At 42.7% G+C, this 12811-nt stretch overlaps 1 protein-coding gene across 7 annotated transcripts in view; it reads left to right on the plus strand.

The window, feature by feature from the left end:
• SV2B (synaptic vesicle glycoprotein 2B) overlaps nt 1–12811 on the plus strand; it is a 197222-nt gene that overhangs the window by 137736 nt on the left and 46675 nt on the right. For all 7 annotated transcript variants that reach the window (XM_073882282.1, XM_073882278.1, XM_025893228.2 and 4 more), the window contains exons 3-4: nt 4234–4414; nt 4715–4866. In XM_073882282.1, the coding sequence (XP_073738383.1) occupies nt 4234–4414; nt 4715–4866 (333 nt within the window). The remainder of the gene's footprint in view (nt 1–4233; nt 4415–4714; nt 4867–12811) is intronic.

Genomic DNA, 12811 nt, shown 5'->3' on the forward strand with positions numbered 1-12811 from the left:
TTAAAAAGATTTTATTTATTTATTTGACAGAGAGAGACACAGCAAGAGAGGGAACACAAGCAGGGGGAGTGGTAGAGGGAGAAGCAGGCTTCCCGGGGAGCAGGGAGCCCGATGCGGGGCTCGATCTCAGGACTCTGGGACCATGACCTGAGCCGAAGGCAGATGCTTAACTGACTGAGCCACCCAGGCGCTCCGAACATCTGACTCTTGATTTTGGCTCAGGTCATGATCTCAGGGTCGTGAGATCCAGCCGCACGTCAGGCTCCATGCTGGGCATGGAACCTGCTTAAGATTCTCTTTCTCCCTCTCCCTCTGCACTGCCCCCTACCCTGGCTGGCACACGCTCTCTCTCTCTCTCAATTAAAAATAAATATAGACTCTTAGGCCCCACACCAGACTTACTGAATCAAAATCTGATTTTAATGAGATCTTCCCATGATTTGTGTGTGCACAGTAACATTTGAGAAGTGCTGAAGATAGCTTTTTTCAGAAAAGGAAAATAAACTTTAATTGGCTGCTAGTGTTTTTCTCCGGGATGGAACCAGGGTAAGGAGTATGCAGACTGGTTCTCAGCAAATCGCCTGGCCACTTCTCTGATTTCTCGTCTCCCTTCCTTCTAATTTATAGGCCCACACACATGATGCAAACAGCCACGTGCACACACATAACTACATGAGCATGCATCCGAAAATGCATATGTATTCTCTCCCTCATACACAGACACGCACACACACACCCATACACCCACACACCCATTAGCCATTTATGACATGGTCTCTGCCCTACCCCCTCTCCCCAGTCCCTCACCAGGTTCCCCCACGTGCACTCAGCCCTACTCACACTGAACCACTTGGGCACCATTGCCCAAACATATCAGGTGTTCTTTTTGCCTCCCTATCTTTTGCACCTGCTGCCTACCACTGCCTGTGATGCACTCCCCCCACCACCAAGATGGAAACCTGACTAGCTTCTCTTTGTCGTTCACCCACAGCTCAATGACTTCCTTTTGGAAGCCTTCCCACATTGAGTGAGGTGCATCCATGCTTGCTCCTTCTCTATGTTTGTATAATACCCAGCATATGCCTTTATTGGAACATTCTTTCTCACCAGGAGATAATCATATAATGTATTGCTTATCTCCTTGAAAGGAAGGAACCATGCCCCCACTTAGCAAGCAGTTCTGGAGATGAGCAAACAAGGGAAGAATAAACTAATACAGAGCTAACAGATCTGTCGATGCTTATCTATAAAGAACAGTAAAGCATAGTAGTTAAAGCATCAACTCTGAGGTTGGAATTCCCAGATCAAAATCTTGGTACTTCCACTAGTTATGGGATCTTGGGGAACTACTTTGCCTTTCTGTGAATCAGTTTCCTCCTTTACAAAACAAGGACACTAGTGGTATCTACTGGGTTGCTGCGAGCATTAAATGGGACCAAAAATGCTCTGTGAAATGCTTCACATGGAGCCAGGTTAGTGGTGAGTGCTCACTTTGCATTTGCTACCTTGGTGCTATGATGTGATATATTAGGCTCTCATGATCTATTGTTGTATTACTTACTGGCTTAAAGCACCCATAGCATTTACTTTGCAATTTGGGCAGGACTCTCTCCCTCCCTTCCTCCCTTCCTTTCTTCCTTTCAGTATCTGTGTCTTTATTCCAAACGTGATTGACCACGTATCATGAAAGAACCACAAGGTATTTGTCAGCTGAATGGAGTATTGGAAATTTTTGACAAGGAGTTGAGCTGAGGCCAACAAAGTTTGGAAACTGAACAGGCCTAATGTGGAGAAAGATGTTCCCTCTCTGCTCTGGTCCAAAAGTCTAAATTACCAAGTACAAGGGCCTACGTTGTGTTGGGCTGGTGGTGACAGACACGTGTTGGGCTGGTGGGGAAGAAGGACAGAGTGTCTCAGATATGGGATTCCTGATTATGGCCATCATGTTAAGTGGGTTACCTAAGTCAGAGGAAGTAGAATCCAATTCTTTCCTGGGAAGGACCTGGTTAGGCATGGACAGAGTTTGGGTCTTTTCCAATTGGTTGGGGTATCAGATGCTAATCGGAAACTAGCATGGGGATCAGGAACTCAGGACCAGGCACAAAGGCAGTCATGTGGACTGGAACCACAAGTAAAAGTAACAGGGAAGCTGCAGCCTGACCCTCACTCAGGCTTATGTGGTGGGGTTGGGTCATGGCAGCAGAAGATGGTTTTAAGCCCCCATCAGTGAGTAAGGCAGTCCCGCTAGAAACGACTCACAATGGCTAAGAACTGAGCATGATTAAGTCTGCAGGGAACTAGATGTTGGAGACCCTTGGTTGGTCAGGGTGGGATAGCAGATAAACTATTAGTCTAGCAGAGCACACTGACCCACACATTATTACGACACAGCATGACACATACTCTGAATTGTGTTTGCAAGTCTTGACTCATTTTCTGAAACACAAGTGTTGGTGACCTAATATTAGTGGGAAATCGCAAACTAGATTTTCTGAGCTTTGGACTGGGAAACTGGTGAAATAGGGAGGAGCGGGTATCCTCACTCTATTACTTCTCTGTGGGTCCTCTGAGGATGCAGAGAAATGGCAGAACCAGGAGCATGGGCTCAGCAATTTCCCCTAGACATTCCCATGGTTGGAACATTCTTCAGGTCTTTGCCCGAATGTCCCATCTCAGTAAGGGCTTCCTGAACCATCTTCTTTAAAATTGCCACCTCCCACCCTGGCTCTCCCTATTTCCCTCCTTCTTATATTTCTCTAGAACTCTTATCAGTCACCCACTTAACTGTATATTTTACGCATTTATTTATTATCTCTTTTCCCCAACTAGAATGTAAGCTCTGTGAAGGCAGGGATTTTCATGTGTTTGGACCGTGCTGTATCTCCAGTAACTACAAGAGTATTTACCTAGTAACAGACATTTAATAGATACTTTGTAGACTCATAGACATATTCCATGAAGTAACAGCATATACCAAAATGTAAAAGAAAATAGCATCTTTCATACTTAAAGGCTAAGAGTTACAACCCAGGTGAGTGAAGAAAATCTTTGTGAAAACCGTTGACAACACCAAAGTTATCATTTCTTTTCATCTTGTAGAATAAGATGACAAAAGAAGGAACTCTGTCATGGGGAAGATAAAACAGACCGTGGTCAAATCTTTCCTTTTGGGGACCAATCTTCAAGTTGATTAACCAGCTAACTGAAGCTTTTTGCTTTATGTCGGCCCTTCCTGGTGCACATCTGCATAAATAAAGCATCTGTAGGTCCAGAGGCTTCCTTTCTGTGAAAGACAATTTGTGTTTATCGTTTCACTTACAGTTAAGGCTGGGTGAAAGGATCCTTCCATAATTTGCATTCAGTTATTTTGTCCTCGTGAAGGATGGTCTGCAAAGTGATGATCTGCAAAGTTTCCTTCACAGGTATCATAAATCACGTATGGACTCAGGACCGTCGTTAATAATTAGTAAGAGCTCAATATTTAGCAGGAAGGAGTTATCCATGTGCTTCTGGAGATGGCCCATGTCTGTGAGGATGCTGACTTTCAGTGGAACACCATAAACATGTCAACAACAATATATTTATATGATATCTTCAATTAACTGATCTTATTATTAGAAGGCAAGTACAAGTTACATGTGTTAAAGAAAGGATGGCTCATTGCTGGTCTCTTCTGCATTCCCCTAAGGAAGCTGAACATCAGGTGTAGCATGGAGAAGATCTTTTTGGGAGTAATAAAATAGCCAGGCTTATTGGTAATTGCTGTTTTACACTTGTACCTTTTCCTTCCTTCCCATGATCCTTATACCATTTTGGCCTTTTTTCCTGGAAATTCTCTTTAAACCTATCCCTGCAGGTAAGAAATTTTATAACACAAACACTCTTTTTGCTTAAAAATAAAATGACAGTGCTACCTTCTGCAGATTATGTCACTAAAAGAGCCATCTTCAAGAAAGGTACACCAGAGTGAGCTATGGTTGATTTATTTTAGTATGTGCACATATGTATCAATCTGTGAGGCTATTTTTTTGAATAGCATTCTTAAGAGTTTGAATTTGTACAGCACTTCTAATTTGCCAGGAACATCTGTTAGAGTCCACCTTTTATGTCTGTGACACGGAATTTCTAGAGTGCATAAAAACAGGCATCAGATTTTCTAGCACATTGCATGGTTTCTAATGTCTTGTCTCTTTTTTCCACCCTCTCTTCTCTTTTCTCCCCCAACCCTTGCAGGGCTGATAGTCTACCTAGGAATGATGGCTGGGGCCTTCGTCCTAGGGGGCCTGGCTGATAAGCTGGGGAGAAAGAAAGTCCTCAGCATGTCTCTGGCCCTCAACGCCTCCTTCGCCTCTCTCTCCTCCTTCGTCCAGGGATATGGAGCCTTCCTCTTCTGCCGACTCCTCTCAGGCATAGGGTACATAAATGCAGGGCTTTGCTGGACCCTTGTAGACCAGTGTTCCATCCATCCTGCTACTCGAGCTCTGAGTTGTGCCTCCAGAAAACAGACTATGTTTTGTGTTTGACTTCAAAGATATTATATTAAAGTTGAACCTTAGAAAAGGTTGTAAAGTCAGTGTATAAGGTCAAATAACCTGACACTACGTTGACCAGTCTTTCAAATTCACAAGGGTGGGGTATAAGGTAACTAGACTTCTGCTATGACCATTTTTAGTGTATGACTTGATTGTTTCTTTTTGGCATTTTCTTTATGCAGGATAGGGGGTGCTCTGCCCATTGTTTTTGCCTATTTTTCGGAATTCTTATCTCGGGAGAAGCGAGGAGAACACCTTAGTTGGCTGGGCATCTTCTGGATGACGGGGGGCATCTATGCATCTGCCATGGCCTGGAGCATCATTCCACACTATGGTGAGTGCACTGCCTTCAAATAGCCCAGGGGCCCTTCTTACTCTGGCACCTGCCTCCAACAATGTTTCTGTCCTTAACCTTATTCCCTATACTCACACACGGTTCCCTTATATGACTTTTATCTTTCTATAGAACTTCCAATACTGGAGACACTTTGCTAATTTCTTTTTTTTTTTTTAAGATTTTATTTATTTATTTGACACAGAGAGAGACAACAAGAGAAGGAACATAAGCAGGGGGGATGGGAGAGGGAGAAGCAGACTTCCTGCTGAACAGGAAGCCTGATGTGGGGCTTGATCCCAGGACCCTTCAGGTGAAGGCAGACGCTTAACTGACTGAGCCACCCAGGCGCCCTGACACCTCGCTAATTTCCATACACCTGTCTTTCTGGAAATAATACAGTCTGTTCTTCCTGCCTCCCTCCCTCTCCATTCTCTTCTTTTCTTCCTTTTATTTGAAAGAATTTCAGTCTTTATCTCCCCAGCCCTCCTCCCCCAAGCAAGTTAAGCAGTTAGGCTTCAGTGACCCCATTTAATAGAAGATGTAACAGAAGCCAAGAGAAGTTGATGACTTGGCCAAGGTCACGTCCCTGGCATGACCTTGAAGCTTGATGCTCTGTCTGCCCCTTGTCCCCATGCAGAACTCTTGTGCACTTTCCAGTCTAGTGCCTGCTGTCACTCTTGTTTGGCTGCAGAAGTGGAGAGCCCTTACAGACAAAGTCTTGGATTCAGCCGGGACAATTTTATTATCCTGGGTAATTGCAAAAACCGGATTCTCTGGACAGAGACCTGGCAACGTTTACTTTCACAATTGGTTTTGTTAAGAGTAAAGTAGGGAGAAGGCAGCAGTTTTGAATTTGATTATGTCTTTTGAGCATCCTGGGCAATAAATGCTATCAGCATCCTTCAAATTTTTTTTCAGTAAACCAGTGATTATGGGTGTAGGCTTTGTCATCATTTAGAATTCTGCCGATCTCTAAGGTAGCAGAAAACTGCCCTGAAGCTAATCAACACTTCTCTACCCACTGAACTCCTTGGTGTCCTTGTTTGAAATCTCATCCTCTTTGTGTATTCTGAGGTGATGGAGGCTCCGTGTACGTCTCTTTAAGAAGAAGCGTTGGTGTAGACAATGCCTACACTATTGGTTAATGTGATGCTGGGTGTATTATCCTGGTAATTTGATAAACCCTGAAATCTCAGGGGTTTAACACAATAAAAGTTTCCCCACTTGTAAAGTATGGTGACTGTTTCTGATCTGCAGGTGGCTTTGCTCCATCAGTAATATTGGGGCTGAGACTCTTTCCTCCCTGTGATTCTACCATCTTTAACATGTGGCGTGAAGTCTCTGCTTGGGGAAAGAGCATATGCAGTTGTACACGGGAGGTTTTGAAGGACAGGCTGGGAAGTGGACCATGTCCTCTCTACTTACAACCTACTGGCCCCAAATCTGTAATATGATCACCCCTATCTTGCTGTGTGCCAAGAAAGTAGAGAAAATGGATTTGGGAACAAGTAATCTTTGCCCTGTCTAGTCTTTGAGAACCCACTGGGTTTTGTATAAGTAACAGAGAGGAAATATGAACAGGAATAATGAAATAAACAGCTGAAGAGTTTTCCAGATAATTCTGTCACCCAAAGCAGTTCTCCATCATTTTAGATACAAAATCATATTACTCCTAACATCATTTCTGCACTCTGCCCTTCACCCCAAGGCACACTTTACACACACAGTACACTCCACGTTGGTTATATGGGTCAGAGGAATTGCTTACCCTCCCCCCAATTCTTGCTGTATTATTTACAACTCTTAACTGGTCCAAATGTGTGAGTGCTAAGAAACCATTTCCACATTTAAATTAAGTGAGTAAAAAATCTTTTGGGGGGTGTGGGGGACAAATAAAATCTTAATAAAAGCTGAGCCAAAACAGTGGTGCTCTCTGTGATTGGGGACAAGTCGCTCCATCGTGTCTGGCGTGGTTCCTTCACCTATAAAGTGGAGAGGGATGGAAACAAGAGCAGACTCTAGAAATCATGCCAGCCCTCGGATTCAGTAAAAAGGGGAGTGCTGAGAATACGTTTAAAACAATTCTCGTACTCTAGCGAGCTCCCTTCCCGGCAGCAACGACAATGTCAGCGTCCTATTTGCAGACTGCTTTTCCCCCAAGGGCAGCTTGCCCTCACACGTGACCAGGGAGCCTCCCATGGGCTCAGCTTAGGTCATGTGCCCACCTCAGTCAATCACTACACCCCAGAGGATGCCGGGTCCTGATTGGTTCGGTTTCTGGGGAATACGTCCACAAATCCGGCACGGGGCGGGGCGGCCGGGGTGGGGGCGGGGAGGCGGGGCAGGGTCAGTCCCACGCAGACCACGTGTCTGCCGTACAGTGGAGCCCGTAGGGTGCGGGGTGTTACGACAGGAGCCACCACAATAGTCAGTACGTGCTGCATCACTTTTTCCACTTTGCTTTACACACATAAGCACACACCTACTTCCGGGGGTATGGTTGCTAAGGAAGCAATACAAAGATTCAGATGGGAGCGTGTTGACCAAGACTGAATGGGATGCCCATGGCAGGGGGGCCGCGCTACTGCTGGCTGACATCAGGGCTTGTGATTCAATATTTTACCCCACACAGACAGGATGTTTTTCGTTTGCTTGCTTGTATGAAATCTGTGACTTTAATGTCCATTTTTAAGATCCAAGACTCTTGGGTGATTAGGCTTCATTGAAACAAGGATTAGCTGGGCGGGGAGGCAGGGGGGCGGGCCACCCAAGAAACACGGGGCAGACTAGAATCACAGTGTAACAGGAGTGATTATTTACTTTAAGCCTCATTTTACCAGGACCAGATGTTTTGTCCAGAGTGAACCAGACATTTGATGCTGTTTCTCAAAGTGCCCAAGACACTAATCTTCTAACACCCCTCCACTCAGCAGGGACAAATGCCAGGGTAACTACAGAAAGGGGACTGATGTTTGTGTACTGCTTGTGAAACCCATTTAATTGCTTTTTCAGGAATGAAGTGATGGGAGGTCTTGGCACCAGGAATTCGGGTAACTGAGTCATTGAGAAAGAAAATTACAAATCTCAGAATGTTTTCCTGGGAACTCACGGTCACAGCCCAGAAAAAATTGGATATATTATGGAAGATTAATTCCCATTGTAGTCAGCACCACCAGCTGTTTGTGAAAGCCTGATGGTGAAAAGTAGGGCAAGCTAAAAGATCAGTGAACAGAACCATCCCTGTCTCCAAATTAATAGTTGTTCCATATATTTGGAAGCAGTTCACTATTTAATTTTATTTAATTTAAGATCCCAAAGATCTGCCTAATGAATGCAATAAGTGGAGATTACCAAAATCACCATAAAAACTACAGAGGCATGAGGGAATAACGTATTTGGGATAATTTACACATATTATCATAAAGAAAAAATTTGTTTTGGGCAGAATACTTTATAAATGTACCCACTTCTGCTCTCCTTTCCTCATTACCCACCTGAGTTTGACTGCTATGTAGTTTTGATCAACTTGACTTCTAATTATTCCAGAGTAGCTTTTGGACACGAGCTGTAAAATGTGTCAATATTACTATGGTTTTATCTTCCTCTTTCTAGAGTTGTTGTCAGGAGAAAGGAAAGGTTTTTTTAATTAAAATGAAAACCTACAAACCCCAGAGAGAGTATGCTGTGCATAGAGATTTGATTCTCGTTGAGAAAGTTGGATGATGTGTGTATTGTGTGGCCAAATGTGTCACAGCGGCTTCAGTCCCATGTTTCCCCACCTGGCGTTTCCTCTGGCATGTCCTTTAGTTGCACAGACTAGGAAATATCAGCAGAAAGAGCAGTGCAGGTAGAGTGAGTAGAAGCGCAATGGGTTAAGAGTCAAGGGCAAGTAGAAGGAGTCAAAACACAAGGGGAGTAATAGAGTGTTCAAGATGTTCACTGCCTACCACTGCAGCTGGTGACATGGTATATGTTTACATATAGACTTACCTCATTTTATGGCACTTCACTTTATTGTGCTTCGCAGATAGTAAATGGAATGGAGATTTTATGTTCCAATAATGATTATCCTCTGAACTTTAGAAATCAATATATTCATTTATACAGTTTTGTCTTTTTTTAAAAAAAATGCTCTTGGAATTGTCTTCAGAGTTACTTGGAGTGGCATGAGAAAACCAAGCTATTTTATAACCTTGGATTATCTGATTATTTATTTTTAAAAGATTTTATTTTTGTTTATTTGTTTAACTTATTTAGAGAGAGCACGGGCAGGGGAGGGGCAAAGGAGACGGAGAGAGAATCTCAAGCAGACTACCCACTGAGTGCAGAGCCTGATGTGGGGCTCAATCTCACGACCCTGAGATCATGACCTGAGCCAAAATCAAGAGTCAGATGTTTATCAGACTGAGCCACCCAGGCACCACATAAGCTTGGATTTTTTTTCTTTTTTATTGTTATGTTAATCACCATACATCACATCATTAGTTTTTGATGTAGTGTTCCGTGATTCATTGTTTGTGCATAACACCCAGTGCTCCATGCAGAACGTGCCCTCTTTAATACCCATCACCAGGCTAACCCATCCCCCCACCCCCCTCCCCTCTAGAACCCTCAGTTTGTTTTTCAGAGTCCATTGTCTCTCATGGTTCGTCTCCCCCTCTGACTTACTCCCCTTCATTCTTCCCCTCCTGCTATCTTCTTTTTTTTTCTTAACATATGTTACATTATTTGTTTCAGAAGTATAGATCTGTGGTTCAACAGTCTTGCACAATTCACAGCGCTCACCGTAGCACATACCCTCCCCAATGTCTATCACCCAGGTACCCCATCCCTCCCACCCCCCAATACTCCAGCAACACTCAGTTTGTTTCCTGAGATTAAGAATTCTTCATATCCATGAGGTCATATGATACATGTCTTTCTCTGATTGACTTATTTTGCTCAGCATAACACCCTCCAGTTCCATCCACGTCATTGCAAATGGCAAGATCTCATTCCTTTTGATGGCTGCATCATATTCCATTGTGTATATATACCACTTCTTCTTTATCCATTCATCTGTCGATGGACATCTTGGCTCTTTCCACAGTTTGGCTATTGTGAACATTGCTGCTATAAACATTGGGGTGCACGTACCCCTTCGGATCCCTACATTTGTATATTTGGGGTAAATATTTAGTAGTGCAATTGCTTGATCTTATGGTAGCTCTATTTTCAACTGTTTGAGGAACCTCCATACTGTTTTCCAGAGTGGTTGCACCAGCTTGCATTCCCACCAACAGTGTAGGAGGGTTCCCCTTTCTCTGCATCCCCTCCAACATCTGTCGTTTCCTGGCTTGTTAATTTTCGCCATTCTGACTGGTGTGAGGTGGTATCTCATGGAGGTTTTGATTTGGATTTCCCTGATGCTGAGCGATGTTGAGCACTTTTTCATGTGTCTGTTGGCCATTTGGATGTCTTCTTTGGAAAAATGTGTTCATGTCTTCTGCCCATTTCTTGATTGGATCGTTTGTTCTTTGGGTGTTGACTTTGATAAGTTCTTTATAGATTTTGGATACTAGCCCTTTATCTGATATGTCATTTGCAAATATTTTCTCCCATTTTGTCGGTTGTCTTTTGGTTTTGTGGACTGTTTCTTTTGCTGTGCAAAAGCTTTTGATCTTGATGAAATCCCAAGAATTCATTTTTGCCCTTACTTCCCTTGCCTTTGGCGATGTTTCTAGGAAGAAGTTGATGCGGCTGAGGTCGAAGAGGTTGCTGCCTGTGTTCTCCTTTAGGATTTTGATGGACTCCTGTCTCACGTTTAGGTCTTTCAACCATTTGGAGTCTATTTTGGTGTGTGGTGTAAGGAAATGGCCCAGTTTCATTCTTCTGCATGTGGCTGTCCAATTTTCCCAACACCATTTGTTGAAGAGACTGTCTTTTTTCCATTGGATATTCTTTCCTGCTTTGTCAAAGATGACTTGACCATAGAGTTGAGGGTCCATTTCTGCGCTCTCTATTCTGTTCCACTGATCTATGTGTCTGTTCTTGTGTCAGTACCATACTGTCTTGATGATGACAGCTTTGTAATAGAGCTGGAAGTCCGGAATTGTGATGCCACCAGCTTTGCTTTTCTCCTTCAACATTCCTCTGGCTATTCGGGGTCTCTTCTGGTTCCATACAAATTTTAGGATTATTTGTTCCATTTCTTTGAAAAAAGTGGATGGTATTTTGATGGGGATTGCATTGAATGTGTAGATGCTCTCGGTAGCATTGACACCTTCACAATGTTTGTTCTTCCAATCCATGAGCATGGAACGTTTTTCCATTTCTTTGTGTCTTCTTCAATTTCTTTCATGAATATTTTATAGTTTTCTGAGTACAGATCCTTTGCCACTTTGGTTAAATTTATTACTAAGTATCTTATGGTTTTGGGTGCAATTGTAAATGGGATCGACTCCTTGATTTGTCTCTCTTCTGTCTTGTTGTTGGTGTATAGGAATGCCACTGATTTCTGTGCATTGATTTTATATCCTGCCACTTGACTGAATTCCTGTATGAGTTCTAGCAGTTTTGGGGTGGAGTCTTTTGGGTTTTCCACATACAGTATCATATCATCTGCAAAGAGGGAGAGTTTGACTTCCTCTTTGCTGATTTGGATGCCTTTGATTTCTTTTTGTTGTCTGATGGCTGTGGCTAGGACTTCTAATACTATGTTGGATAGCAGTGGTGACAGTGGACATCCCTGCCACATTCCTGACCTTAGGGGAAAAGCTCTCAGGCTTTCCCCATTGAGAATGATATTCGCTGTAGGTTTTTCATAGATGGCTTTTATGATATTGAGATATGTACCCTCTATCCCTATACTCTGAAGAGTTTTGATCCAGAAAGGATGCTCTACTTTGTCAAATGCTTTTTCTGCATCTATTGAGAGGATCATATGATTCTTGTTCTTTCTTTTGTTAATATATTGTATCACGTTGATTGATTTGTGGATGTTGAACCAACCTTGCAGCCCAGGGATAAATCCCACTTGGTCATGGTGAATAATCCTTTTAATGCACTGTTAGATCCTATTGGCTAGTATTTTGGTGAGAATTTTTGCATCCATGTTCATCAAGGATATTGGTCTGTAATTCTCCTTTTTGATGAGGTCTTTGTCTGGTTTTGGGATCAAGGTACTGGTGGCCTCCCAAAATGAGTTTGGAAGTTTTCCTTGCATTTCTATTTTTTGGAACAGTTTCAGGAGAATAGGTATTAATTCTTCTTTAAATGTCTGATAGAATTCCCCTGGGAAGCCATCTTGCCCTGGGCTTTTGTTTGTTGGGAGATTTTTGATGACTGCTTCAATTTCCTTAGCGGTTATAGGTCTGTTCAGGTTTTCTATTTCTTCCTGGTTCAATTTTGGTAGTTGATACATCTCTAGGAATGCACCCATTTCTTCCAGGTTATCTAATTTGCTGGCATAGAGTTGCTCATAATATGTTCTTATAATTGTTTGTATTTCTTTGGTGTTGGTTGTGATCTCTCCTCTTTCATTCATGGTTTTATTTGTTTGGGTCATTTCTCTTTTCTTTTTGATAAGTCTGGCCAGGGGTTTATCAATCTTGTTAATTCTTTCAAAGAACCAGCTCCTAGTTTCATTGATCTGTTCTACTGTTCTTTTGGTTTCTATTAAATTGATTTCTGCTCTGATCTTTATTATTTCTCTTCTCCTGCTGGGTTTAGGCTTTATTTGCTGTTCTTTCTCCAGCTCCTTTAGGTGTAGGGTTGGGTTGTGTATTTGAGACCTTTCTTGTTTCTTGAGAAAGGCTTGTATTGCTATGTACTTTCCTCTTAGGACTGCCTTTGCTGTATCCCAAAGATTTTGAACAGTTGTGTTTTCATTTTCATTGGTTTCCATGAAGTTTTTAAATTCTTCTTTAATTTCCTGGTTGACCCATTCATTCTTTAGTAGGAT

This window comes from Callorhinus ursinus, unplaced genomic scaffold (genome assembly GCF_003265705.2).
Source record: "Callorhinus ursinus isolate GAN/ISIS: 27379988/994484 unplaced genomic scaffold, GSC_fseal_2.0 scaffold45, whole genome shotgun sequence".
Taxonomy (NCBI): domain Eukaryota; kingdom Metazoa; phylum Chordata; class Mammalia; order Carnivora; family Otariidae; genus Callorhinus; species Callorhinus ursinus.